This window comes from Chaetomium tenue (genome assembly GCF_020726465.1).
Source record: "Chaetomium tenue strain MPI-SDFR-AT-0079 chromosome Unknown F5144scaffold_3, whole genome shotgun sequence".
In the NCBI taxonomy this organism is placed as follows: Eukaryota; Fungi; Ascomycota; class Sordariomycetes; order Sordariales; family Chaetomiaceae; genus Chaetomium; species Chaetomium tenue.
The window spans coordinates 746,343-773,384 of record NW_027117331.1 but is presented as its reverse complement, the minus strand read 5'-3'; the positions used below and the strand labels follow the sequence as shown (position 1 = coordinate 773,384).

The window sequence follows — 27,042 nt, the reverse complement described above, 5'->3', positions numbered from 1 at the left end:
AGACCGATATGCGAAGTTACCCCCCTCCGGAGTGGGCATACACGTGTTTGGGTCAATGATGCTACCTAATTCTAGTCCAAACTACTTCGACAGGATTGCGGGCTTTTCGCAGTGTTATCTCAAGAAGGCAAAATGGCTCCGTCGTGGCGCGCCTCCCGGGAAGCAATAACCATTCTGCTACTGAATCAAGGCGAGTTTCGCGGGTTAGGTACCCGGGTACCTACTAACAGTTCGACCCGGATGTGCATTGTGCAACCATCAACATCTCAATACTGGTTCGCCCCGACACACCCCGCCGGCAGTCTCAAACACGTGCCTTGTAAGTCCGGCGGCGCCGTCAACTAATCTGATTTGTAAGATACCTAGGCAGCGCCCGGCATTCAGCGCGGCGGCTCCCGGAAGCCAGTCGCGCACTCGGGCCTAGTCTAGCTTAGCCAACGTCGCCAGGGAGAATCTTGATTCCCAATATGATACCTCCCCTTTATCGACGTTCCGTTTTCCAACTCGTGGTCTTCCCTGCGCTCGAAATGCACCATGCGTGGCCCGAGCAAAAGTTTCCTAGTGGAAAGACACTGCTCCTGGAAGGCCCGGCCACGTACGAGCCTTGGGCCAGGCGACCACCCATCTCTGGAGTCGTGTAGTACTGCTAATTGCGTGGACCTGTATAAACCAAGGAGTCCCCCGCGCCGGCGGATGGAGAGAGGATCAAAAGTTGAACTCGAAAGTGTGGTGGGAACGATCAAGGAAGCTTTGGCGGAAGTTCGTTGTACATACCATATACGGCGCAGATGGCGAAGTAACCATGCTCGTAGAGCTGGCTTGCCTGTTCGATTTCTCGTTTACCATCGCCTGGGGCTGTCGGATTATAGATTATGTTCACAACCCGCAGGCAGCGGACTAATGGCTTTCCAAACTGTGATGGCGTCTCGCACAACAACCGACATATTGTTAGTGGCCCGGGATGCCACGCGGTCTCTTGTAAATATTTGCTCGCTCGGCCTCTGTTTAGGCAAAGGAATCTACTTCGTTTCACTAATTAGCAGTCACTTATTAGATATCGAATAGGTTTCGAGGCATTCTGCCTTGCACACACGTGCGACTGGACGAATCGGCCGTAATGCTAAGACGGAGATGAGAGGTAGGGTCCGCCCCGAAGTCGTCTGATGTGTGTTTTGCTCAACAGCACTCCTGCATAAAACGGACAAGCCCGGTATCTTCGGACCGACGCTGGCATAGTGCCGGAGCTAGCCACGGCAGGACAATGCCTCCATTCACATAAACCATCGTCATGCTGCAAATAACCATGAAGTAGACAAGTGAACTTGGGTCTGATTTGTTCAATTGCCGTCCAGCAAGCTATTTACAGCCTCCCTTACACCTCTATTCATCAGCCTTCACCTTGGTGACACCCGTCTCCCCATCCGGGGCCATCTGGCGGAACATGAGCATGGGGTCGAAGAACACCTCGATGGTGCGCAGCTGCAACTTGTCGTTCACCTCGGCCACCACGATGCCCTCGATGTCGATGGGCCCACCGTGCGCCTTGATCGTGACCTTTTCCCCTTTGCTGTAACACCACCGCTGTCAGCACCGCCGCTCGATAGCCACCAACAACAAGACAGATCAGATCTGCAAAGAAAAAAGCAAACATACTTGTTCAACCCCGTATAATCCTCCTTCATCGTCCCCCAATGGCGCCACTTGAAGGCCACCTTCGGCGGGCCGGAATACACCTCGAGCACCTCCCAGGCGAAAGTGGGCATCATGCGCTTGAAGGTCTTGTGGGAGGCGTCGAAGGAGGAGCGCATGGGGCAGTAGTACTCGTTGCCCTCGATGATGGCGTTGTAGGTGCCGACGGTCAGCATGTGCTCGCCCGTCTGCGGCGGGCCGCCGTTGACCGAGAAGGTGTACGACGACTGGTCGATGGTGCGCCAGTCCGCCAGGTCCACCTTGTAGCTCGCCTCGATCTCCCAGTTCTTGACCAGCTTCTCGACCAGGTCGGGGAGGGAACCGGCTTGGTGGTTGGCTTGCTTGGCTGTGGGGAGAGGTTAGTGAATGTTGTGCTCCTGGGTGACCGGGCTCGCTGGCTGGTGGGGGTTAGAGATGGAGAAGGGGTACTTACTCTCCTGAAAGACTTTGCGCGTCTTGGAGTAGTCGGGTGCCCGACCGTGGCGCCAGTTTACGTTGGTGTCTTTGAGCACTGCATCCTCATCAAGGACGTAGTCGGGAAGGGCCGGGGCGGGCGCCTCAGCGGGAGGGTTTTGGATTTCGGCGGTGGCCATGGCTGTGGTGGTAAGTTTTCAAGTCTCCTGTACTTGAGTATCCAAAGTCGGGAGGCAGGTACCGAGTTATAAACAACGAATTGAAGGTGTTGAGGCAGGCGGGTGAAATCTGTGGAAACGAGGTGAGAACTGCAAGAAGTCGCAGCTGCCGATTCATATACAAACCGGCCACCGCGTCCTCCTTGCCCCCAAAGAAACCAAGGAGACCCCTCACACGGCACGTTGGTTCCAACATGCCACCCCACTTCACATCTGAAGGCCAGATCCCAGCCTCCGATCCGTCTGGATGGACCCATGGTCGTATTCTGCCCTGACAATCAAGCGCGGCGCGTGTGGAACCCCTCCTCTTCGACCTCATCGGTCCATGGAACCGCGAGCGGCCACCCTAGCGGAAACAAGTTCCATACATGCCCACACCACGCGTTCTCAGGTAGCGAGCGGCTGCCCGTGCCACGCGAACGCCAGACCCTTGAACCCGGGGAGGGGATGCAGAAAGAAGGGGTTGCCCATGAAGACGGGAAAAGTTGGATAGTGTCGGCCCCCAGAGCCCCTATGTTCTGCGTCCTCGGCAAGCAGGTATCGACAGGGGTGATTGGCTGAGGGCTCGCCTCCTGATCCTTTTCTGATGCAGACCGTTAAACGGCCCTGCAGCTTCGACCTGCATATCGTGTGGCTGGCTTCGGTTAAACGGTTTCAACGGAAAGTTCGGGAAATGCGGGCGGGCATTTCGACCTCGGCCTGGCACGCGAGAGACGCGCGGTTGTACGGAGCAGTCTGTACATTGGAAACATCAAACACATCCAGGTTACGATACTGAAATATTGAATCGGGGGCAACAAAATCCAACATCCACAGAGAAAAGGGGGGGCGTATAAAGTCTGGTCAGCATGCAATATTGTGACTAAGAAAGACGCTTTACCTCAAAAGAAACAGCTCAGAAATCGAGGCCAGAACCTAAAGTTCCAGGCCTAACGGTGGGCGAAGCAAGGCAGAGGCGCAGCAGCAAACCTCACAAGCCGGATGTTGCGTTCCGCAAAAACCTCTGGAACACTTCGTGGAGGTATAAAACAGGGGGCAAGGATCAATAATATCCTCTGGCACTCTGGTACTCTGGTTCACAGGAGGTGCAGTCGTGCAGACCACGAACCATTCGAAATGCACAGATGATGTGAGACTGGCCAAAAAGGACCAACAAGGTTACAGCGCATGTCGCCCAGTGCTGCCCTGCGACGTTGGAAGAAGCCAACTGCAGAGCGACGGCCCTAGCGCTGCGACGTCGATCCGGAGGCCCACCCGACCCCTGTGCACCTCGCACCAATCCGCGCATTGGCAAATCAAATCGGTTTCTGTTTCTCAAATCAGGGCCAGGAACAGGGGGAGATGGAGAACTTCAACAACAACAAATCGCTATTCCAAACAAAACTAAAACACGACTCGACAAACTGAGCGCTGGTTGTATGTACTGTGCTGTGGACATAGGTGTGCGAAGGTCCCTCTCGGCCCGAACAAACCACTCTCAAGGTTCTGCCGCGTGCAACCCCCAAAACACCACTTCCCATCCCACCTCCATTTCTCCCCCACGGTACCATCAGCGATTACCATTCGCATCAACCACTCTCACTAACCATCCTCACTCCATCCCCATCGCCAAAACCGTCCAACTCACCCACTCACTCACTCGCTCACTCACTCATCCGCAACTGACTCACACCCATCCCCTCACTCACTCACCCCCTCCCCCTTCCCCTTCCCCTCCCCCTCCCCCTTCCCCTTCCCTCCTTTCCCTCCCCTGAGTCTCCTCCGACACCATCAGCACCTCCCACCCCGCCACCAACTCCTGCTGCAAATCCTCATGATCCTCATTCGCAGGCTCCCAATCCGAACCAGCAGCCTCAACCAAAACCCCATCCCCCTCCCCATCACCCCCTTCCACACCACCACCCCCCTCCTCACCAAAACCACCCTCCTCCTCAACAACCACCCTCTCCGACATCAACCCATGATTCCAGAGAATGTCAGGAAACGCGTCCGCCGCGCTCGCCGTTGCGGTGGCTGACCCGCGGTCGTAGTTTCCGATTGCGAGGGCGGTGCTGAGGCGGAAGTTCGTAGGGGCGGTCTGGGTGGAGGCGTGCGCTTGTGGTTGGGGGTGGGGGTGGGGGTATGGGTGTGAGTGTGAGTAGGGGTTGGAGTGGGAATGGGAGTGCGGTTGTGGTTGTGGTTGTCGTTGGGGAGGGATTGGGAGGAAGTTGGCCAAGAGCGAGCTCCGGATCGGGGCGGTGAGCGGGCGATTGTCGTTGGTGCCATTGGGGCGGGTGGTGCCGTTGGTGTTGTTGTGGGGGGTGGTCCCGTTGGTGGCGGCGGTAGTCCCGTTCGTGGTGGTGGTGATCCTGCTCATGGTGACGGTAATGCCGTTTGTGGTGGCGGTGGTCCCGTTTGCTATAGGGCTATCATGGATGCCGTTGGCGCCATTGGCTCCGGATGCTGAGGGAGCCCGGCGGCGGCCGTTGATCAAGTTCCGAGGAGGGTTGGCGTAGGTGATCATGTATCTGCCGCTCCTACCGTGATGACTACCATTGGTTCCATTTACAAGCTGGCCGCCGTTGACTCCGTTGATTCCGTTGACTCCGTTGATTCCGTTGACTCCGTTGATTCCGTTGACTCCGTTGATTCCGTTGACTCCGTTGACCCCGTTGGCTCCGTTTGCGAAGGAACTGCGGTAGGTGGCGGTGGGCCGAGGAACACCATCCTGGTAACTGCTATTGGCTCCATTCGTCAGACCAGTGCTCCCGTGGTTACCGGTTTCCACGAGCGACAAAACGGCGTTCATAAATTCTTGGCGTATGCTCTCGGCAACCCGAGAGGAGTCGGAGGACTGGTCATCGCTGTTGGCTCGGTCCGAGGCTTCGTTGTCTACCGGAGGGATTATTGGCACCTCGGCCTCGTCATATCGGATGTTGTTTTCCGCCTCAAAGGCTAAAATTGCTGCGTGAACGGCGCGCTGGCGATCGAGGACATCAGTGACAGAGGTCTCCCCGTGGTCGCGGGGCGGCTCAACGACCATATGAGCCAGAGAAAGGAGCCGGTACATATGTCGCTGGACGGCAGTTTGAGGGACCGCAGGGTTTTCGCTCAGCCACATTTGTATCTCACCAAGCATACGGATGATGGTCTCCTGGCGCTGCCGAACAGCCGCTACACGGATGAAAATCGGGTCCAGGGCCAGCTGGCCGTGAAGGGCGTAAACAAGGAGCCGGTGCGAGTTGGGTCGGTAGGATGTACGGGTTCGCCACGGAATCCTCACCGGCCGAATGGGGTCGCTTGATGGGGGCGGGAAGAGATGAGGCCAATCATCCCATTCTTGCGGCGCCGCCGGTGCCAGTCGAACCAGGTCGAACGCGCGTCGGTCTAGTTCCAACGACCGAGAACGACCGCTCCGTAGTACGGTCGTGTAGAGGTCTTCGCGGCTTATCTCTCGTATCGGGTCGCTTAGCCCCCGACGCCTATCCCACGCCATGGTGACCGGAGACTTGTTCTTTTTTACCCCTTTCCGAATAGGAAAATCCCACCAGACGGTGCGGTTGGGAGGGTGGTTTGAGGTTGTGATCAACGGACAGGAGCGCCACTGCAAAAGGATACTTGGACTAAATTACACATGTAAATTTGGGGCCTTCTCCTTGGTAACCGTTGAACACTCACAATTGTACTGTGCTTTTGCGCACTTAGGGGGTAGTCGAAGGGAATGTTGTTGAATAAATGTCGACGGTGGCGCACGGGGTGAAAGGTGTAACCAAAACGGCGCTTCAAGTACCTGGACATAAAGGATGCTGGTTTAACGACTGCTATTAGGAAAGACGCATGAGTTGGTCGCGGTTCTCTGTATAACCTAGAGCAAGTGTGAACCGGTAAAGTCTGCAACCACGGCCCGGCGTGTCGAGAAGCAATTTCCCGATAAGCAAGACAAACAGTGAGCCAACCGACTTCTCAATCCTCTCTAATTTCAACAATGCCCCTGCACATTTTGAGGAACCGTTCCCGGTATTCATCCGGGGTCGTGGTAATGCTCATATGCCCCTGTTTGCTTATCAACGTGTTCCAGAGCTTGATCAATAACGTCATGGCCCTCGGTTGAGCTTTGTGCTTGGCCCAGAAGAAATCCAAGATGGAAGCGCGAAAGAGGTACTTCCCATCTGCCGAAGAGATCCCCGTCCTCCAACTTTGCTGGGAAGGCGGGCCCGACGGCAGATTGGTAGTGACTGCGGCCGATTCTGCGGGGGGAAGCATGGATGCGGCCGCCTGTTGAGGTGTTCGCATCCGCACTAAAAAGAGTGAGTAATCCACGGCGTTGTGCTTCGATAGCAGTTTGGAATCTACTTCGAGGCTGGCAAAGAAGTCCTCGGTCTGATCCCGACTGAGAATAATTTTGTCGTGGAACTCATCGGCGAGGTGGTCCTTGGTTGCCTCGCTGGTCAGGACACCACCAGCAATGTCCCTTTCGGGGTAAAGGTATGAAGTTGGTTTCAGATCCCAGCTTTCCCAGTCTGCCTCGCCCTGCTTTTTGGCTTCTTCTCGCCCATACATAATGTTGTCCATGACTATGTGGTGGGAGGGCGCGGACCGGAGAACACGCCCCAAGGACGGGCCCGAGACAGCGAGAAAGTCGAAGACGCGGACCAAGAGGGAACGTGGTTGGGCTGCCATGTGCTCGACATACGGGGTCAGGAGATCCTCGCGGAAAAACGAATGCTCGGAATGTCGGGGTACGGACTTGACGAGATATTTGTGATTGGCGGTGGAGTAGAAGGTCTGACCCAAGTTAGTCGAATGTGCACATGGATGAAACAACCTTTTCCGACTCGGGCACTTTGACTAACCGAGCCAGAAAAGCCCATGTCCCCTATCGCGTTGAGGGCTTGTTCCTCTGCGCCGCCATCATCAGTTTGGAACGCCTCGACATAGTCACTGTCTGTGACGCCCCAGTGATTTCGACGGAGATTTCCAAAATCGGCTGGCCGAATCTTGCGAAGAAGCAGTTGATACAGGGAGAAGAAGGCGGAGAAGAATGCGAGGATCTGTGCAAGGAGGGTGCTTCGTTGTCTGTTTGTCCCGTTCGCCTTGACAATCGCCTGTACAATCGACCGTGCGATTTTCTCTTTTCTGCCCATCTTGTAACCCCCGAAGTTGATTCGGTTGCGGAGGATTGGCGCGGTTTGTGGTCAATGTGGTGTTGTGCATCGACTGAAGGAGGGGAGAGAAATGATGACGTCAGTGGTCTCGACCTCGACAAGCGACGAACGGTTTGCTCCCGCATGTTAATCATGAGACGAGCCCCACAGATCTCGCGACGATAGTTATCTCGCAACGACATCTCGCAACATTCACACGTAGTCGGGATTTCGACTCGTTCCGAGTCCTTAAAATTGGACTTTTATTTCCACATGACATTTTCCCAACCTAACCTTTGCAGACACTACCGCAAATAAGCTCCCGTTTTCCACCCTTCCCTTGCTCCCGAGGTCTGCAGAGGGACAGTTCCTCCTAGTTAATTAGAAGAATTGGTGGTTGGAGTCACAAACGTGTACAGACATACAGTGGCTTGACCTTCATGGTGCTTCCATGGTATCCTGCCCGCCTCATTCCTGCCACTAATAGCAAACACCTGCAAGCCGGATCATCAGTCGATGTAGATGTGAAGAGATCCCAAAAGTAAATACACCTTCACAATACGACACAAGACTGCTCGGGATATTTTTCTGGCTCCCAAGAAGGCAATGAATGCGCCGACCGATCTGGAACTGCGGGTGGGGGCGAATGACAACGTAAGACCCCTGAAAGCGGCCGGACCCGGTGCTTCGGGTGAGTGCCGGGTGGCGCATACCGTCGGCTTGTGGAGCCAAGAGCCCACATCCCACATTCCACGCCGTTTTCACCCCCCACCAACGCCCAATTCCTCACTCCCTCCCGCGCTTTCGCCATTGTCAATTTATTACGGACCGTCGCTGCTCATTGGGGCCACGAACCGGGAAGACCAAGTTGTACCAGACGACATTTAAGACGATCAAAGTGCTGCCTCGGAGCCGCGAAGTACTTTCTGCAGACCTCAGTCGACGCGGAACAAATCCAAGACACCCAACTCACGATTCCCGCCCCCTCCGAACACTCAGAATTTTCGGAACGATGGCCACGCCGAATGGTAAAGTTTCCCAGGGCGAGGCGCGGCCGCCCGTCCCGATCCTCGAAGCGCCCAAGCTCAGCGTCAAGCTGTCGGCCACCGAGCTGATTGGCAACACACCGCTTGTTCGCCTCAACAAGATCCCGAAGTCGCTTGGAATCGAGGCCGAGGTGTATGCCAAGGTTGAGCTGTTCAACGCCGGCGGGAGCGTCAAGGACAGGATAGCCCTGCGCATGGTGGAGGAGGCCGAGAAGAGCGGCCGGATCAAGCCTGGTGACACCCTGATTGAGCCCACCAGCGGTAATACGTAAGTCCCCATGGGTCTAGCTTTGGTCGTAGCATGTACTGACGTGAAGACTAGCGGCATCGGTCTTGCGCTGGTTGGCGCGATCAAGGGTTACAAGACCATCATCACGCTTCCCGAGAAGATGTCCGCCGAGAAAGTTTCCGTCCTCCGTGCTCTTGGCGCCACCATCATCCGCACACCTACCCAGGCCGCCTGGGACGCACCTGAAAGCCATATCGGTGTCGCGAGGCGTCTTTTGAAGGAGATCCCCAACTCGCACATCCTCGACCAATACACGAACGAGAACAACCCGCTCGCGCATGAGTTCGGGACTGCCGAGGAAATCTGGGCGCAAACCGGCGGCAAAATCACGGCTGTCGTTGCCGGTGCGGGGACTGGCGGCACCATTTCTGGTATTGCCAAGGGGCTCAGGAAACACGACAAGAACGTCAAGGTTATCGCGGCGGACCCACATGGGAGTATCCTGGCGCTCCCCGAGGCGCTGAATGAGGAGCAGGCAAATGTGTCGTACAAGGTTGAGGGCATCGGGTACGACTTTATCCCCGATGTCCTGGACCGGGAGCTTGTGGACAAGTGGTACAAGACCGACGACCGCGAGTCTTTCCAGCTCGCGAGGCGGCTGATTGCCGAGGAGGGCTTGTTGGTCGGCGGCTCGTCCGGCAGCGCCATGGCGGCCATGCTGAAAGCGGTGAAGGACTTTGGGTTTGGCAAGGGCGACGTGATCGTCGTCGTCCTCCCCGACAGCATCCGGTCCTACCTCTCCAAGTTCGCCGACGACGACTGGCTCGCCGCCAACGGCCTGCTCCCCAACGACTCGGACAACATCGACGGCGCGGGCGTCCCCCCGCAGCCCAAGACGCACAGCCAAGACGCCGCCGACGCCTACGCCGGCGCCACCGTGCGCGCCCTCCGCCTCAAGCCCGTGTCGTCCGTCACCACCACCAGCGCCTGCTCCGAGGCCATCGAGACGATGCGCGACAAGGGCTTCGACCAGCTGCCCGTGCTGACCCCGACGGGCGGCAAGCTGGCCGGCCTGGTCACCCTGGGCAACCTGCTCAGCTTCATCTCGCGCGGCCGCGCCACGCCCCAGACCCCCGTCAGCGAGGTCATGTTCAACTTCAGCCGCATCGACGAGGTGGTTACGGACCCGCGCCGGTTTGGCTCGGATCTCAAGGGCAAGAAGCGCAAGTTTGTCGAGATCACCCTCGACAGCCCGCTGTCTGCGCTGAGCCGGTTCCTGGAGTGGAACAGTGCTGCCGTGGTCACGGAGAAGGATGAGAGTGGGGGCTCCAAGCCCGTGGCGGTTGTGACTAAGGTGGATCTGTTGACTTGGATGGTGAGGCAGAAGTCGTGAGCCGTCCAAGGAGGTGAGATGGAAAAGGATTTCTGGGTTCGTTCTGCTGTGAGCATTTGAGGGCGACTAGAGATGGGAACCGGGACTCAACGTCCACGGTTGGTTGGCTTGGGAAGCGTTGTTGGGCCTAGCGTAGCGTGTCGGCATAGAAAGGGCTCAACCCGTGCAAATGGGGGGGAAGGTATCTGGATTGTTATACCCATTAATAATAGATACGCTATCTATCTCATTACAACTGCTGATCACACACCTGCTGCGCACCGCCAAACAAGCACGCAAGTCCACCCTCTATACAACCACCACCACCCTCTAATTCATTAAACCCTCTCCCCAATCCAATTCCACCACTTATCCGCACCCGGCCCCTCCCCAAGCACATTCCCCCCAACCACCTCCACCTCCACATCAAACTCCATCATCTCCTTAAAACTAAACCTCTCCGTCCCGTACGCCCCCAACCACCCCTCCCCCTCCTCCCCACCAACCGCCCCCTCCCCCTCCCCCTCCTCCGTACTCAACAACCCCTTACTCCGCGCCTTCCTAATCCTCGTCAACTCCCCCTCCAAATGGCTCTTCACCAGCGCCGCCGGCAACGCCGTGAACAAATCCAGCTTATTCGCCGCCACCAGCACGGGCACGCTCGCGGGCGCGCGGGACCCGCTCCGGCTGTGGAAACGCCGCTGCAGCGCGAGGAGCACCTCGTACAGGTACTCGGCCGTGGCGGCCAGCGCGCCGCTGTCGGGGTCGGCGAGGGCGGCGGCGTCGGTCACGAAGACGAGGGCTTTGAGCTTGGATTTGTGGGTTTCGGAGGAGGTGGCGGAGATGGTGGAGGGGGTGATGGTGGGGGAGGAGGCGGAGAGTTGGGAGAGGGCGTGCCCGCGCAGCTTGGGGTGGCCCGGGGTGTCGACGAGGAGGAATTTTTTGGCGGTGGCGCCTGCCGCGTCGAGGTCGGTGCGGAAGGTGGTGGAGTCGGGGGAGACGGCGAGCTCGACGGTGGAGGGGACTTGTGAGGTGTGGGTGCGGGCGACGGGCGTGGATACGGATGGTTTGTCGGCGGAGGTGGGTTGGTCGGGGGTGTATAGGGGCCCGCGTTCGAAGAGGGTGAGGAGGGCGGTCTTGCCGGCGCCGGATGGGCCGATGAGGAGGACTGAGGGGAGGGTCGTGTACGGGGTTGTGGCCGAGAAGAGGAGGTGGAGGAGGATGGGGAAGAAGAGGACGATGGCTAGACCGATTGTGATGACGGTCGGTGAGGGCGTGAGCGATGCCTCGAAGGCGGCTTTGAGTGTGTCGAGCGCCGTCATTGTCGCTGGCTTGTGGACAAGTCGAGGTAACGTGTCAAAGGAAGAGTGCGATTGAAGAGTTGATGTCGCTGCCGACGCAAGAAAAGTCGGCCGTCTTGTACTCTAGTTCTGTTCTAGTGTGGAACGGGTTGTGATGGCTCCGGTCGTCGAATTCTCGGCCCATTGTCATCCGATCGTCACCGGATCGGATCATGGAATTTTAGCTGTGGATTTGTTGGTTACGTAGCCGTTCCCAGATCCGCCAAGACTTAAGCTGGGACGCGCCAGTGGGTCTCAGCCCTGCAACGGCGCGGCAGTTTCCCTCAGACGAATCAGATCTCCTCCACCTGAGGATCAGTGGCTCAGCCTCGCTCTGCACCGCTCGTTTTGGGTTGGTCAACGCGGGTAAGACGGCGCTGAACTTCTTGTCAGGGTCTTTGCTGAAATATTTCCCCTCCCACAGAGAAGACGCCTCGCCGCAAGGTCGCTCTTCTGGTCTCTCAACACTCCCAACGGCGGCCCTTTTTGGCCCCAGTGAAACAATCGTTGGCCGCAACAGGCACAGTTGAAACTCGTCATGCTGTGATTCTTTTCCCCTAATACCTACCCCCTCCAGAGTCCTAGTTTCCTCTCGTCCGCTTCTGCCGTAAGCCCATCCGATCTACGAACCGAGCACACGACTACCGCCGCAAGCGAATTCAGACTTTAAATTTCAGACTTCAGGTCGCCAGCGCCCATCGACCATGGCGCATCAACATGATGACTCCGGGCCACCATCCGCGAACGGCGCGCCGATTCAACCGCCCTCCAAATCGGAAACCGCAACGCCGAAGCTAAACAACGAGGTGGAGCTTGGGAACATGCCGGACAACTCAAGCCAGAATGATATTATGCAGATGGCACGGGTGGGGGATCTTGCGGGCATGGAGAAGCTGTTCGAGAATAGCGACTACGATGCGACCTACACCGATGACGAGGGGATCACCCCGTTACATGTGCGTACACAAGTCCAGTCTACCCCAACACTTTCGACTCTCACTAACAGCTGTCTCGCTAGTGGGCCGCGATTAACAACCAGTACGCCATGTGCAAATTCCTGATCGAGCGCGGCGCCCCGATGAACAAGAAGGGCGGGGAAAGCGTTGCGACGCCCCTGCAGTGGGCTGCCCAGCGCTGCCACTACTACACTGTCCACCTGCTCCTCCAACACGGCGCCGACCCCCTGATTACCGACGCCCAGGGCTACAACACGTTACACATCAGCACCTTTAACGGCAACCTCCTTCTCATCATCCTGCTGCTCCATCAGGGAATCCCAGTCGACGTCGAAGACTCCTACGGCCACACGGGGTTGATGTGGGCCGCTTATAAGGGATACCCAGCCTGTGTCGACGCCTTCTTGAGGTGGGGAGCCAGCGTCCATGCGAAGGACGAGCAGGGGTTTACAGCGCTACACTGGGCACTGGTCAAGGGCAGCGCTGGCTGCATTCAGAAGATTATCGAGTACGGCGCGGACCGATTTGCCAAGACAACAACGGGGAAAACACCATCCATCACTGCGAGGGAGCTGAACACTGCGGGCGCCTGGCACAAGGCCCTGTATGAGTGCGGCTATGACGAGGATGGAAACGCCATTGTCCCCAGCTGGCCGGGCGCGAGCTACTTGCTGAAGGACAGGCGGGGGTTCACAACCAAGTTCTTCTTCCTGTGGCCGTTTTTGCTTGTTTGGGGGACTATATTCCTCTTTTCGTCTTTGCCTGTCTACGCGGGCATTCCGTTTGGTCTCTTGGCTGCGTACACCGTGCAATGGGTGGGCCAGCAGCTGCTTGCGTACGCCCCGCCGGATATGCGACAGTTTGAGAAGACGGTAAGCTCTACTACTTCGTGTCTTTGGGACAGAGCTGACCGTTTCTTAGCCTTGGATGGCGGGCATTTTTGCGGCGTCACTCTTCTTCGCGGGGTTAAACTGGCTATTTGTGATCTTGCCAGGCACAGCTTTTGGAGATGGTAGGTTTTCTTACAGGAAGCCGTTCTTAAGTTAGGCCACTGACAAAATGCGATAGAGGGAACATGGCTGTGGAACTTTGTGTTCGCCGCTGCAATTTCGCTCACTGGCTTCTTCTACACCAGGGCCATGGTGGACGACCCTGGTTTTGTGCCCAAGCTCAACGGCATCGCCGAACAAAAAGCTGTCATTGACGACTTGATCGGCCAGTGGAAGTACGACGAGGCCCATTTCTGCGTGACATGCATGATTCGGACACCGCTCCGGAGCAAGCACTGCCGCAGGTGCCAGCGCTGCGTGGCCAAGCATGACCAGTAAGTGACCTCTAGGTGTCTTCGTGGATGTGCGCTAATAGTTCGATAGTCACTGCCCGTGGGTCTACAACTGCGTCGGTGTCAACAACCATCGCCACTTCTTCCTCTACCTGATCAACCTCACCCTAGGCGTACTATCCTACGATGTCCTGACCCACCGCTGTATGTCCAACCACGCCCTATTTCTTCCCCAAACCACACCCAACTAACCACCACCCGTAGATTTCACCTCCCTCACCCCCAACGCCTCTGACGAATGCAACGTGCTCTCCCCCGCCCTCTGCCGCGTCATCAACACCGACGCCTACAGCCTCCTCCTCGCCATCTGGGCGTCCTTACAACTCACCTGGGTCTCCATGCTGCTCTTCGTGCAGTTCATCCAGGTCTCGCGCGCCATGACCACCTACGAGAACATGTTCGGGGTCAACACGCGCGCCCCAGCCTCCCTCGCCAGCGCCTTCACCTCCACCGGCGCCCCGCTCGACCCGGCCTCCGCCGCCCCGCCCTCCGGCGCCGACGCCGGAGCGGCGGGCGGCGGCCACGGCCACGGCCACGGTCACAAGCATGGTGGGATCCTCAAGCATTGGGGGCGGTTGTTGGGTGTTGATACTTTTATGCAGACGGCGCGGGGCAGGGGTGCGGCGGCGGGTGGGGGAAGGCGTAGGGGAGCAAACCGCAATCCGTTTAGCAAGGGGTGCTTGGCGAATTGTAGGGATTTTTGGTGTGATCCCGCGCCGGTGTTTGGGAGGCGTGAGACGGGCGCTGCGGTGCTGGGTGGGCAGCCGGTTAATTATACGGAGATGTATGAGAGCCCGGCGGTGATGGAGATTTTGAGGGGTGGTGGGGCGAGGAGAGCGGGTGGGTATGAGGAGGTTGCCGGGGAGGAGGTGTAATGGGCTGGGTGGTGGGTGGTGGTAATGGGTGATGATGAGACCATGACGGGGGGTGGCTGGCGTGCGGTGTTGGGGGTGTCCTATGTGGCTGGGTGGTTTGTCTGCCGCGTGTTCTTGGAGACTCCATGGCCGAGGGTCAGTCAGGGTCGCCTGCCACCTCCATGGCCGTCTGCGGTATAATGTTTGGACATTGGCGTTAACCCATAGAACAGGCTTGGTATCTAGACCTCGATGAACGAAGTTTTGCCGGGGCCTGCCGTCTTTGACCGGACCTAGCTCCGGCCGGGCAGCTAACACCGGACACTGTTCCTACATGGTGACGCCGTCGTGTTCCATCCCCCCGGGACGCGCAGGGAGTGTTGGACTTAACCCCGGCTACTCCCGCCAAAATCCGGGCAAAAATAAGCAGCCCTGGGCCTCGTCGCCAACAAAGCTGGGCCATACAGGTTCACAGCGGCACCGCTCAGAAGTTCAGACGACAGCCCCCACTGGTGGCGATTACAAAGCAACATGCAATGGAACAGCAGCCAGGGGATATCGGCCTCTCTATAACGGGTAATTATCACTGATCGCACCCTATTAGGCAAGTATGCAGCGTCACATTGAACCAGGATGCGCTTAGTTAAGCTCTGCCGGTGCAATACCGGCGATCCTGCCGATGGACAAGGGAGCAATGGCGTAACAGGCACCGGCAGCTATAGCTAAGCCGGCAGAGTGATGCATAAATTGGACGAGACGACCCGGCATCGGTAAAGCTTTATCCGTGTCAGCTCATCTCCCCGACCCATCTCCTCAACCCATCTCTCTTCTGCATCAACCTTCTTGAGCCATAACAAAGCAAAGAAGTTAGCAATATGCGCACCTCCATTGTCTCAAACGCCCTGCTCCTCGCCGGAGGGGCGGTGGCTGGTTGTCTTGGGAAGCCCAGCGCCTGCCAGAGCGTCGACGCATCCATCGTTGCCCACACAGGCGAACCCCTGGGCAAGGAGGTTACGCACAACAACAGTAAGTTCAGCCACCACCAACCCCTGCCCAACACAGCTCACTAACCCGCCGCCCAGTCACCCTCTACATCGCCGAGCCCGACGCAAAGGACCCGCGCACCAAGGCCAGGGCCGGCAGCGCCATCCTCTTCCTGACCGACGTCTTCGGCCTAAACCTCGCCGAGAACAAGCTGTCCGTACCCCCCTAACTTTCCCCCAAAACCCCTTGTTAACATCCTCCACCACCCCCCAGCCTCGCCGACAGTTTCGCGCGCGCCGGCTACCTGACCCTGGTCCCCGACCTCTTCCAAGGCGAGCCCGCGCCCGGCGACATCAACGTGCCCGGGTTCAACACGACGGAATTCCTCGCCAAGCACGAGCCGGCCACCACCGACCCCATCATCGCCACCGCGGCCGCCTACCTGCGCACCGAGCTGAAAGCGACCCGCCTCGGCGCCACGGGGTACTGCTTCGGCGGGCGGTACTCGTTCCGTCAGCTTGCTGATGGCGAAGGTGCGGTGGATGTGGCGTACGCGGCGCATCCGAGTTTGCTGAGCGAGGAGGAGATTGCGGCCGCGGTGGCGGGGCCGGTGGCTATTGCGGCGGCGGATCAGGATACGCTGTTTAATGCGGCGGCGAGGGCGGCGGCGGAGAAGGTGTTGTTGGGGACGGGGAAGCCGTATCAGGTGAATTTGTATTCGGGCACGCAGCATGGGTTTGGTGTGCGGGTGGATCTGGCGGATGAGCAGCAGAAGTATGCGAAGGAAGAGGCGTTTCTGCAGGCGGTGAGGTGGTTTGATCGGTTCTTGGTGACTGCTGCTTAGGGCGTTGTTGGGGGTCTGCAGTGTTGGTGAATGAAAGGGGTGTCGAGGTTTGGAGTCAGTCCGAGGTCGGGTATGGTAGAAAAAGGGTAGCAGAGGCGGAAAGGGGTAGCAGGGGAATCTCTCCGTGTTTGGGCACCTAGATAAACCACGGCGAGAGGTAGTCGACGTCCAATAAAAGCTCCCTTCTTCCGCGGATACATGTAATCACAAGCTTAAGCCGGGCCCGCTTACAACATACCGCCCTTACTGATAAACCACCCCTTCACCTCATCAGCACCCAACAGAGCCGTCAGCATAATCCGACCATACTGATCAATATCCTCAGGCTCCGCCTCGGCCAGGATATCCACCAGCCCCCCGTTCGCGACAACATAATGCTTCCTCTGCCCCCACGCCAGCGCAAACTCCACCGCGTCCGTAGCCTGCCACAGATGCGCCGACGCCGTAAACCTCAACGGCCCATGCACATTCTTATCACAATAGATCGGCCCCGCAGTCCGCAACAACCGATAGAACAACCACAACACCTTCATCAGCAACACCGTCCGCCTCGCCGACTCCCGAACAATCCACTCCTCCCAGAACGCCCGCGTGCCCGCCAGCGGGTACAGCGGCAGCTGCGGCCGCCCATCACCACCACCACCACCACCACCACCACCGTTTTGGGCATCATCCGGCAGGAACGGCCCGGGCTGGTCCTCGGCGGCCACCGGCGCCAGCGCCTTGACCATGACGTCCAAGTACGGCATGGTGTTTTCAGCGGCGGCGCGCGCGGCCGGGTCGCCGTCGAAGAGTTGCATGATCTGATAGAGGATCAGTGCGTGGGCGCGCGCGAGCGTCTCGAGCGGGTTGGGCGCTGCCGTTGATACGGGCGTTGGCGTTTCCGTCTCTGTTGTTGTTGTTGTTGTTGTTGTTGTTGTTTCTGTTTCTGATACCGGGGCAGGGGGGAGGGGTGGCAGGGTGGCGATGAGGTCGGCGACGCGGGCCTCGACGATGCGGCGCACGGCGGCGGCGTTGGCGCGGTTCCGCGCGGCGTACAGCGCGCTGCAGGCCTGCGCATCCTGCATGGCTCGAGGTGTTGCGTCGCGGTACAGCTGCGGGTGGCACCAGGGTAGCGTGTTTTCGTGTGCCATCTGCTTGGGCGCGTTCATGAGCGCCTCGAGCACGTATTGCAGGCGCTGGTAGCTGATGTGGAAGCCGGTGAAACCGGGTTTTTTGGAGGCCATGGGGAAGAGGGGCATGGGTGTCAGTGGACTCAGGGGTAGGCCGGGGAAATGGTCGATCGTGGTAGTGGTGGCGAGGGGGGGTCGGTTGAGCTGGTTGGGGATAGCTGGGGTGTCCAGCAGAAAGTCAAATGTCCCCATATCAAAATCATAGTCGACTCGCGGGAATATGTCAAGATTCGGGAGACAGTTTCCAGTCTGTTCGGCTACCGCGCTGCTTCTCGCCTCAAGGGGGATAAGTTCGGTGCCGGGACGGCCATGGCTTGGTCTATCGACTTGGCCCGATGGATAAACACACTGAACCATTCGATGAGAGCACCTTGAGCATGTCGGTTGTGCTAGGTTGCAGCGCCGTTTCGCGCGGATGCAAGCAGCGCATGACTTGCGTCGTGGTGGGGGCTTCCCCCGTTCTAGCGCTGACCGGGACACGAGCATTTCGTTTCGTTCCTTTGTTTTTCAGGCAGCGTTGCTTCGAAGGCATGAACACAGCGTGGCGGGGGCGAAAAGAAAGGGGGGTGGGAAATGGAAATCCACACCTCAAAATGTGTGTGCGGTGTTGTTGGCGGTTGTCCGCCATGTTGGCGGAATTCCGATCGCTGACAAATTTAAAGCCACAGTGTCAACTGACAGGGTATGGTTATAACCGCTGACAGCCTCACTCTTGCCTGACAGGGTAAGAACATGACAATGGCGACATGGACTCTGTGGACCTCCAGGCGGACTTCCCCTTTTTGCTACCATGATGGTTGGCGCAAAACTGTGTTACCCATGTTCCACACTGTTATATCATGATACAAAGCTACTACTACCATCAAAGCTCACTGGTTTTGTACTTTAAAAGCCCAGTATCCAAATACACATCCAACCCTTTACCCCACCCTAAAACCTCCTTCACAATGACCAATCCCACGGTATTCGTTTGTGGTGCCACGGGCGCTCAAGGCGGACGGCTCGCTCACCGCCTCCGAGCCATCGGCTGGGGTGTGCATACCACCGTGAGAGACCCAACCTCAACGACTGCCCAGTCTCTACAATCCATCGGCGTCGAGACCACCCCCGGGGACTGGTACGCCACCCCAACCTGACTTCTACCCTCCAAAAACCCAACTAACACCACCCCCCCGTAGGAACAACGAAGCCGCCCTCGCCCACAGCCTCGCCGGCTGCCAAATGCTCTTCCTCAACCTCTACCCCACCCTCCACGACATCCCCCTCGAACTGCACCAAGCCCAAACCCTCCTCCGACTCGCCCGTGCCGCCCACATCCAACACGTCGTCTACACCTCCAGCATCCCCCTCCCCACCACCGACCCCACCAGCCTGCCCGCCCTAGCCCGCGCCTCCAAACGGCACATCGAAGCCGCAACCCGCACCTCCGGCATCCCCGCCTGGACCATCCTCCGCCCGGCCTTCTTCATGACCAACTTCGTGCGACCCAACGTCGACCGCCTGTTCCCGGGCGCCTCCACGACGGGGGAGTTTACGCTGGCGCTGCGCCCCGACACGCCGCTTTCGCTGATCGACCCGGATGATATCGCGCAGTTTGCGGTGGCGGCGTTTCGGGCGCCGGGGCGGTTTCATGGGCAGGTGGTGGATTTGGCGGGGGAGGTGAAGCCTATGGGGGAGGTGTTGGGGGTGTTGGCGAGGGTGGTGGGAAAGGGGGTTAGGGGGAGGTATTTGGGGGAGGAGGAGGTGGAGGGGAGGAAGGGGGTGGAGGTGTTTTTGAGTGGGCAGTTGGATTTGAGGGAGGCGGTGTCGGTGGATGTGGGGAGGGTGAGGACTTGGGGTGTGGAGATGGGGACGTTGGAGGGGTTTTTGGAGAGGGAGAGGAGGGCTGTGGAGGAGACGTATGGGGGGTTGGAATGTTGATTACATGGCGAGTTGATGCTCGGGGATGAGGTTGGATAGAAGGGTATCGCGATGTGGGTGTCCGGGAATGATATTTGCAGTTGGGGTTGTGGTTCTCAATATGGGAGATCTTACGTCTTGGCATAACGGGGGACAGTAGCATCTCATATGATGGCATGAGGAAAAGTCGTGAGTGCATTAATGGGGTAATTGTCGGCGGTTAATACGTCTTCGAGTTGATATCTGAGAATGTACGCAACATAAAGTGTATTTCATCAATCTCCCCCTTTACCGGCTCTCCATTACCGAATAATGTCCCGAATACCTCCTACACCCCAGACTGTTCGGCATTGCCTGCCACGTCCTGACGGTCCTGGCGGCTTACTAGACGACGTAGACATCGCCCAAGACGTCCGAAGCAATCACCCAACAGTCCGCAGGTCTCGCACAACAATCCGTTGTTTTGGTCGGGCCAATCTCCGAAGCACCCGATCCCAAATGCGAGTAAGGCCCACATACCAAGCAAGACGTACATGAAAATAAGCATCGGGTCGGCGGGATCGATGCCCCCCTCAGCGGGCTCATCGTTTGGCTGGTTCTCTGGGATTGGCAGCGCCGCTGCTGCTGCAAATGCCACCGCCATCAAGCTCATCAGTTTGATATTAGTCGACATCATCGCGGTAAACCTGTTTTGGTTGGTTAATGGTGTGTCAGGGTGGGTTTTCGGTGGTGGGTGGGAGAATCTTAATCAAGGTGGACGTTGGTCTTGCTGGATGCTTGTATTGGTATATTGCTCAGAAAGCTTTATGAGGGACGATGTTTTTGTATTCCAAGTGGCTTTTGTGGCGCTAGATATTGGTGCTTGACCAGGTAGTTGTACACTAGAACAACTAATATGATTAGATCATAGCAGGCCGTATTTGTTGTGTCTGCGATGCTATTTACAGATCATGTGGCTATTGTAGATGGAACTGTACCCATGTGATGAGCTCAGTATAACGGGTTGCGGTTGGGTGATGTTGAGTCGTGCCAACAAGATGAGGACATTCTTAGGTACTGTTACCCGAAAGGCCCTATATTGGGAAACCACCATACAAGGATAGGGGGATGGGAACCAATGCTAGATCCATTCTCCACTTACTTTGTTATAATGTCAACGTTTTACATGATTTGTTCGCAGTCTATATATACTCTAACCCAAATCTCCCTCTTTACTAACCCCACCACACATCACTACCCACGAAATGCATATTGTGCATATAACCCACCCTCTAGTTCCCTGTTCTCAATGTTGCGGGCCTTCTCAGCCTTCTGGATGCTCCGGGTCATCCGCCATAGGCGCCACTTAATATACCACTCTTTACAATCCCCGTTAGCCCAACAGATAAAAATAACCCCAAACAAGACTAGACCCACCGCTAGACCAACAGTGAGGGCTACAATTTGCAAGGTTTTGCTGCTGCCCCCGTCGTTACTAGGCTCATTGTTTCCCTGTTCTTGCGGGGTTGGCAGTGCTGCTGCTGCTACAAATGACACCATCATCAAGCCCACCAGCTTGATATTAGTTGACGCCATCGCTATGATCAGCGTAGCTGTGTTTTGGTGGGTAAATGGTGTGTCAGGGTGGGTTTTCAGTGGCAGGTAGGTGGTGGGGTAATTAGAATGAATACTTGGGCTTCTTGAATGCTGGGATACCTGTACCTAGGTAGGTGGTAGGTATTTATATGGGGATAAACACAGCCCGAATCGCCTATGATAAAGGTCTGTTATCTGATCACTTTGTTATCAACGTTCGCAGCCCTTTTCCTGTTGATCCATCAATTTATCCTCCCAATATAGTCCAGTGCCAGTGGTGTTTGTGCTGTGCCTGGCACTAGACAAACTATTAACGGTCTCTCTAAGCCAAGAGGTTAACAAAGTCTCCAATCTCTGCTACAAAGAGGTTCTAGCACAGCCGCCGAACCCAACAAACCGTTTGTTCGGGGATAAACCCCATGGCAGTAATGGCAAAGGTCAAACCGAGGGGTTGCTTCTAGTAGATACCTGTATCCTTGTCGCTTTGGGACTTGTGACTTGTCACTGACAGGTGCGAATAGCTTTACGGCAGAACCTGCCCCGGCCATCAGACCACATTTGCCCTTTGAGATCTAGGGAATCTCTAATATTACCGAGACAACTAAACGAACCCGTTCCCGAACATACCCAGAAACCCCCCACCGTCGCAAGCCAGAAGTACAGATTCCCTACGGCTTCCCACTGGAAAATTCCTCTCTCAGACAGGCTCTTCGCTTCTCCCCATCGGTAAAAAACCACGGCGGGAGCCAGTCGCAGAATCTATCTTCCCAACCCGGGTCTTCACAAAAGCTGATCGGGTCTATGGTGGCTGGAGGGGCTCGCTTCGGCGTCATCAAAGGGAAGATCTTGGCGATGTTAAAATCGCCAATAACGACCCGAAACTCAGCAGTCTCCGGTTCGCCAACGAGGAAGATGTTGCGCGGCGCAAAGTCCCCCTGCCCCACGCCTGCCATGGTCAGCCGCATGAAGGAACTGGCGGCGCGGGCGAATGTGTGGATGCGGGACTGCTCGGTGCCGGGCAGCTCGACCACCCGGAGCTTTCCCCAACCGTTAGGGTTGTTGCGAGTCTTGGTGACGATTTGAGACTCCATTGATGAAGGGAAGTGCTCGGTGAGAATCAAGGGTACAATGCGAGTGTAGAGTTTGCCGTTGCAAACAAGCTTGAAAGTGATGGAAAAGGAACCAAAAAAAGCTGGGTAGCACCCGCGTATGTTTTTGGACTCGTCCCTGGGGTCCGTCGCTGCCCAGGACTTCTCGTAGGCCTGCAGTTGTTGGTATGCGGCGGCTTCAATGCTGTAGTCGCGTGCCGCGGTCCACACCACGTCGGTCGGCATGCCCGGGTGGTCGGGCTCCTCAAAACTGTAATACAACGGGTCATATATCTTGGCCACGTATTTCGTTTTGTGGGCGTCGTGTTCCCAGTGGCAGGTGACAACCTGGGCTCCAACCTGGTCGCCGCTCCGGATCAAGGAGTCGATAGCCAGCAAGCGCCTTGGGGCTGAGGCAAGTGTCATTGGTGCGGGTGAGTTTCCATGACATGGTGGCTTCACGGAGCTCTTCGCACTCGCGGCCGGTGGCGTCGCAGATCTCGAGGGCTCATCTGGCTGTAGATCCTTAACGCAGTATTGAGTTTGGGTGAAGTCCATGATCTGGCGGTACTGTTCCCATGGTCGGGGTCCTGGGTTGCCGCGGTAACTGCCACCGCCAAAAGGAGGGGGAGGGTTGTGGACCGTCACAGCGAACCTAATACCGACCACGTAAGGACAAGCAGGTTTCTCGCAGTCATCTGCCAGTTCGTGAGTCATCATGGTGAGGTCTGATTGAGATTCTGAGACCTCTGACGGTTGAGATGTCTGTCAAATGAAAGAGGCAAAAAATACTACGGACGAAGCCTTGCCAAGAGCTGTTATTGCTTGTCCCATGCACAGGGGTCGTATAAATAAGACCGAGGGCCGTGATGCTAGTTGTAGCGTGGAACCAACGTTGGACGGGAAACTTCCCGGTCACCCGGATCAGGCGGCTTTATTTGACTGGGACACTCCTGGTCCTCATATTTCTTCACGAAATGAAGCCGGGTGGCTATTGTGGCGGGGGCATCACCAACACTAGGTACGATCCTTAGCCTGGCAGGTAAAAACAAGTACATACATCACTGTAACGGTTCCCGAGCAGTGAACATTAAATGCCTTACCAAACATCTATGATCACTGACGCAAATGGACAGAAAACACATTCTTTTATATACCGGTTATATTACCCGCCACCTCACCCTCCTCCTCTACGGATCTAAACTTTGCGCAACCCTACCATCCTCAACCGTGCCATTCTTTGCTGCAGCCAGCTTGCGTCTTTCAACCCCTATGCGCACTGCCATCTCGAATGCGTTGTCCTTGCCCTGCCTCTCACGCGCGTCGCGCCTCTGCTTCCACTGCTGGTAGCAGTAAAAGATGAACATGAGGCCGAGAATCCCTGCGACTGCGGATGCGGTGCCTATCACTTCCGGCGTGGCGGCCGGTGTGTCGCGCTTGGTTGCAGTGACAGTCGTGGCGCTCTGTGAGGAATGAGTGTGGTCGACTGCTATCGGCGCGGCCTCTGCCACCTGTGTTAACAACAGGATTATAATGGCCGTAATATCGGCCTTGATTGGGATCATCATGACTTTATGCTTCTCCTGCATCCAATCAATGACGGGGTTGTAGATACAGTGATCATGCAGAAGATATGCACCACAACGTCGGCATGGTGGGGAGGACTTGTAATATTAGGTTTCTATGGAATTGACTACTGGGGGTTTATTATCTACTTTAAATTGTTCTTGATCAGATACGCTCTTCAAAGCAGTTGTTGCTTAGCCACCTAAGTACCTACCATTGTCCGCGGAGCAACCAAGGGTTGCAGAAACAAGATTTCCGGATTATCTGGTTCAAATCTGTATCATAAAGAAAATGTAATAATCCACTGCGGGTAGTTTAGGGCTTGTATAAAAGATGCGCCAGTCTGCTCATCGTGTCCATCCTCGTTGTTCTCAGTGTCCATCCAGTCATCATCACTCGAAGTCTCTCATTGAACATAAGCACCTCTAGCATCATCTTCATCGTTCCGCCACACCACCCATCCAGAAACATGGCTCTGAACGTAGTTCTCAGCATGCTCAGGGATGTGTTCCTGGTCGCCTCAGCAGGGTGTTGCTTCGGCTTCGGCCTTTTCGCCTGTTTCATGACTGTTTGTAGACTTGCGTTGGAGCACCCAAACATCGCTGCCGCGTTCGCAGAGATTGCCAAACACCCGTCCTTTGATAGGGACTTCGAGTTTTATGTCGAGCGCTATGCGTACCTCTGGGACTTTTGTTTCCGGGTGGCTTTCATTGCCGGTGTGCTGATTACCGTGATCTCCTTATTGGAAATCACTCGCATTTGTGTTGACAGCATCACGGAAGGGGTGAAAAGCGCCAGGGCGCGGATTAACGAGCTCCAAGCCGAACAAAATGTCGCAGACTCTCTTGACTCTCTTGATAAGAGTGTGTCACGGATTAAAGGGTGTTTAAGCACTGCCTAACACGAGATTAGCCTTGTCCCATGAACAATTGAGTGGCAGGTACCTTCTTGAACATGATACTTTGCTTCACAAAGTACCTATAGATAAATTAATTTCTTTACATTATCCACCGCTTCATGCTGATCAATTCGTGACTTTGTTGATTGTCTTTCACCCCTCGTAGTTGAGTTTGGAGAGCATGAATCTTGAACTTGGGTGAATGCCTCCTAAGGGATTGAACACGGAGCCTTCAATCTTAACCTCCCGTCACACTATATCTCATACAAATCTAGCATTACACCGCATTCAATGCAACTGATCCCCAAAAACAAATCAAATCATAAGTTTAAAACTCCCCACGATCAAATATGTCCTCATCATCTGAAAGATACGGGCAAACATGGCATAACACTATCCATGGAGCAGAGACTACACTTTGGGCAACTAAAGATTGGCCTGATGCGCGGCGATCCCCACGGCTGCCCGCAACGTTCCTCTCAGCTTAGTCCCAGGGTGGGATGGAGAAAGGTACCATGGAGCATCTTACCCAGTATCATACCCCCCTTCCATAGCGGGACACCACCCGCAAGGCGCCCAGAACTCCTCCGCAACATTTGCTTCACATCCTTCTCCAGGACTGGGCGCATTTCCGGGACGCCGCTGGGGCCCAGAGGCGCTGAACACCTCGCCTTTCCCTCCGCTACGAACTGCAACTTCGAGCAGCCGAGCCCAGACTGAAAATCACTCCAACCGTAATCCTCCACAAGTAGCCGCTACAGCCCTCTCCAGGATAATAATACACCGAGCCCCCGGGCAGCGAGTTTCCCCGTAGAGCTAACAACCGATGTGTGCGATCGGCCAGCCCTGTATGACGAGTCCATGACCGATATCCAAGCCATGGTGAAGGAGTCCGGTGTCTTACCCCGGGAACGCTGGAACCGCTTCGAGCGAATCCTCCTGCGGGGGAGCAATACCCTGTCCTCCTCCAGCCTGATGCAGCTCTTTGACTGGCCGGTCCTCCAAGCCCCCTGGGGGCAGTTCCAACGTGACGTTTTAGAGCACCACGAGCCCACGGCCGACCCAACGCGCCCACCGCAGTGGCGTATCGCCCAGGCCCCCTCCCGCATCCGCACCGCTGCCAGCAACACCTGGCGCCTGCTCACGGGACACGAGCCAGCCGACTCTTCACACGACATGGGCCTGCCCAACGCGCGGCTGCTCCCCAACCTGCTATTGCCAGCCTTGCACCCTCAATAATATATATTATTCATACTCCGCTATGCCTTAGGGCGTGCCGGACCCTCTGCTATTTAGTGTACAGGAAAACCGTGCCCTCCCGGGCCGGGTGAAAAACCCCTACCAACAATCAAGGAACGATGCGTTCTGGTGAGTCTACGTATACAAAGAGAGGAGGCCTCCTGGCCTCCGAACGGGGGCGCTTTAGGCCGCCGTTCCCAGCTCGAGCGTCCTGGCCAAGCTGTTCATCGGCAGCCTCCCCGAGTCCATCAGCCAGTCGAGGATCCTCCTCGCAAGCCGTGCAGTCGTGGGATTGATACCGTGTAGAACTGAGTAAAAGTCCCGTCGTGTCCGAATTCCAGTTCTCTCCCATCTTCGAGTCAACGGTGGGGCCAAACACCACACTACCAGGTGTTCGGCACCCTCAATAATATCAACAACTCCCTCACACCACCACCACCACCACCGACCTCATCACCACCACCACCGACCCCGCCAACGTAGCCACCACCACCACCAACCCCATCAACACAACCACCCTCGCCCGCTGGACCGGAGCCAACAGCCCCCACGACCCCCACAACCGCACGCCTCCCCGCCGCCACCACTGGCGCCGCCGCACCGGCCAGTCGCCGCGCGAGTGCACCGTCGAAGACTACTACGCGCGCTTCGTGGTGGCCTGCATGAGCGGGCTGTACCCGCCGTCGCCGACTTCGCTGTCTTTCCCGGCGTTGCCTTCCTCGTCGTCATCGGGAGGTAGTGGTGGTGGTGGTGGTAGTGGAGGGGATGGGGGGGAAGAGGACAGGGAAGAGAAGTGGCGGGGTCGGTTGGGGTGGTTGCGTGGGGAGGGCGGGGAAAAGATGGTGGTGCGTCGGGGGGTGGGGGAGCAGGTGTGGATTTTTTTTCATGTGCTGTGTTTTATGCATTGTCAGTTTCGGAGGGAGGTGTTGGAGGGGAAGGGGGGATGGATGAAGAGGATGTTTGGGAGGTTGGTTTAGGTTGTTGTTTTGTTTGTTGGGGAACCTCCGGAGAGGGGGGGAAGTTGTATTGATACCGCTGCAGAGGATCCAGCAGCACCTTACCCACAATTGTCATTTCTTTGGCCAGCCGCCATCGACATGGCTGCTCGACTCATGGTTGCTCTCCTTCACCGGCATGCAACTTCTCTGGCTCCATCAACATCATCCGTAAATTTAAGAATGCGAAAACTGATAA

At 56.7% G+C, this 27,042-nt stretch overlaps 12 protein-coding genes across 12 annotated transcripts; 5 read left to right on the top strand and 7 right to left on the bottom strand.

Moving 5' to 3' along the window:
* Nucleotides 1–1,380: 1,380 nt before the first annotated feature.
* Nucleotides 1,381–2,282, bottom strand: F5144DRAFT_546170 (uncharacterized protein; the record flags this gene model as incomplete). Its single annotated transcript, XM_066787398.1, has 3 exons — nt 1,381–1,567; nt 1,654–2,035; nt 2,123–2,282. 3 exons carry the CDS (start codon nt 2,280–2,282, stop codon nt 1,381–1,383), a joined length of 729 nt encoding a protein of 242 aa, XP_066644305.1.
* A 1,197-nt stretch (nt 2,283–3,479) lies between these two features.
* F5144DRAFT_591312 (uncharacterized protein) lies at nt 3,480–5,796 on the bottom strand (the record flags this gene model as incomplete). Its single annotated transcript, XM_066790257.1, has 2 exons — nt 3,480–3,628; nt 4,014–5,796. 2 exons carry the CDS (start codon nt 5,794–5,796, stop codon nt 3,480–3,482), a joined length of 1,932 nt encoding a protein of 643 aa, XP_066644304.1.
* Nucleotides 5,797–6,057: 261 nt separating this feature from the next.
* F5144DRAFT_163021 (phosphatidylinositol-4-phosphate 5-kinase-domain-containing protein) lies at nt 6,058–7,593 on the bottom strand. The gene is made up of 2 exons (XM_066782559.1): nt 7,154–7,593; nt 6,058–7,085 (listed from the first exon to the last, which is right to left on the bottom strand). The coding sequence occupies exons 1-2, from the start codon at nt 7,442–7,444 to the stop codon at nt 6,264–6,266; spliced, it is 1,113 nt and encodes a 370-aa protein (XP_066644303.1). The 5' UTR covers nt 7,445–7,593; the 3' UTR covers nt 6,058–6,263.
* A 648-nt stretch (nt 7,594–8,241) lies between these two features.
* F5144DRAFT_619484 (tryptophan synthase beta subunit-like PLP-dependent enzyme) lies at nt 8,242–10,332 on the top strand. The gene is made up of 2 exons (XM_066791972.1): nt 8,242–8,758; nt 8,813–10,332. Exons 1-2 carry the CDS (start codon nt 8,457–8,459, stop codon nt 10,110–10,112), a joined length of 1,602 nt encoding a protein of 533 aa, XP_066644302.1. The 5' UTR covers nt 8,242–8,456; the 3' UTR covers nt 10,113–10,332.
* Nucleotides 10,333–11,617, bottom strand: F5144DRAFT_628102 (uncharacterized protein). Its single transcript, XM_066792324.1, has one exon. It carries the CDS (start codon nt 11,411–11,413, stop codon nt 10,430–10,432), a length of 984 nt encoding a protein of 327 aa, XP_066644301.1. The 5' UTR covers nt 11,414–11,617; the 3' UTR covers nt 10,333–10,429.
* Nucleotides 11,618–12,135: 518 nt separating this feature from the next.
* Nucleotides 12,136–14,604, top strand: F5144DRAFT_486196 (uncharacterized protein; the record flags this gene model as incomplete). The annotated part of the gene is made up of 6 exons (XM_066785535.1): nt 12,136–12,387; nt 12,450–13,259; nt 13,309–13,399; nt 13,456–13,711; nt 13,761–13,873; nt 13,934–14,604. 6 exons carry the CDS (start codon nt 12,136–12,138, stop codon nt 14,602–14,604), a joined length of 2,193 nt encoding a protein of 730 aa, XP_066644300.1.
* Nucleotides 14,605–15,311: 707 nt separating this feature from the next.
* F5144DRAFT_162913 (dienelactone hydrolase family-domain-containing protein) lies at nt 15,312–16,525 on the top strand. Its single transcript, XM_066782558.1, has 3 exons — nt 15,312–15,609; nt 15,666–15,780; nt 15,841–16,525. Exons 1-3 carry the CDS (start codon nt 15,459–15,461, stop codon nt 16,409–16,411), a joined length of 837 nt encoding a protein of 278 aa, XP_066644299.1. The 5' UTR covers nt 15,312–15,458; the 3' UTR covers nt 16,412–16,525.
* Nucleotides 16,526–16,608: 83 nt separating this feature from the next.
* On the bottom strand, nt 16,609–18,211 carry F5144DRAFT_619479 (uncharacterized protein; the record flags this gene model as incomplete). The annotated part of the gene is made up of 4 exons (XM_066791971.1): nt 16,609–16,986; nt 17,046–17,250; nt 17,281–17,859; nt 17,933–18,211. The coding sequence occupies 4 exons, from the start codon at nt 18,209–18,211 to the stop codon at nt 16,886–16,888; spliced, it is 1,164 nt and encodes a 387-aa protein (XP_066644298.1). The 3' UTR covers nt 16,609–16,885.
* Nucleotides 18,212–18,323: 112 nt separating this feature from the next.
* On the top strand, nt 18,324–19,730 carry F5144DRAFT_566017 (uncharacterized protein). Its single transcript, XM_066788532.1, has 2 exons — nt 18,324–18,700; nt 18,762–19,730. Exons 1-2 carry the CDS (start codon nt 18,423–18,425, stop codon nt 19,501–19,503), a joined length of 1,020 nt encoding a protein of 339 aa, XP_066644297.1. The 5' UTR covers nt 18,324–18,422; the 3' UTR covers nt 19,504–19,730.
* A 1,727-nt stretch (nt 19,731–21,457) lies between these two features.
* Nucleotides 21,458–23,008, bottom strand: F5144DRAFT_566015 (uncharacterized protein). The gene has a single exon (XM_066788531.1). The coding sequence runs from the start codon at nt 22,863–22,865 to the stop codon at nt 21,726–21,728; it is 1,140 nt and encodes a 379-aa protein (XP_066644296.1). The 5' UTR covers nt 22,866–23,008; the 3' UTR covers nt 21,458–21,725.
* Nucleotides 23,009–23,115: 107 nt separating this feature from the next.
* Nucleotides 23,116–23,969, bottom strand: F5144DRAFT_644513 (uncharacterized protein; the record flags this gene model as incomplete). Its single annotated transcript, XM_066792849.1, has 4 exons — nt 23,365–23,969; nt 23,249–23,264; nt 23,206–23,209; nt 23,116–23,136 (listed from the first exon to the last, which is right to left on the bottom strand). The coding sequence occupies exons 1-4, from the start codon at nt 23,732–23,734 to the stop codon at nt 23,116–23,118; spliced, it is 411 nt and encodes a 136-aa protein (XP_066644295.1). The 5' UTR covers nt 23,735–23,969.
* A 211-nt stretch (nt 23,970–24,180) lies between these two features.
* F5144DRAFT_628096 (uncharacterized protein) lies at nt 24,181–25,848 on the top strand (the record flags this gene model as incomplete). Its single annotated transcript, XM_066792323.1, has 2 exons — nt 24,181–24,574; nt 25,454–25,848. 2 exons carry the CDS (start codon nt 24,181–24,183, stop codon nt 25,846–25,848), a joined length of 789 nt encoding a protein of 262 aa, XP_066644294.1.
* Nucleotides 25,849–27,042: the final 1,194 nt, after the last annotated feature.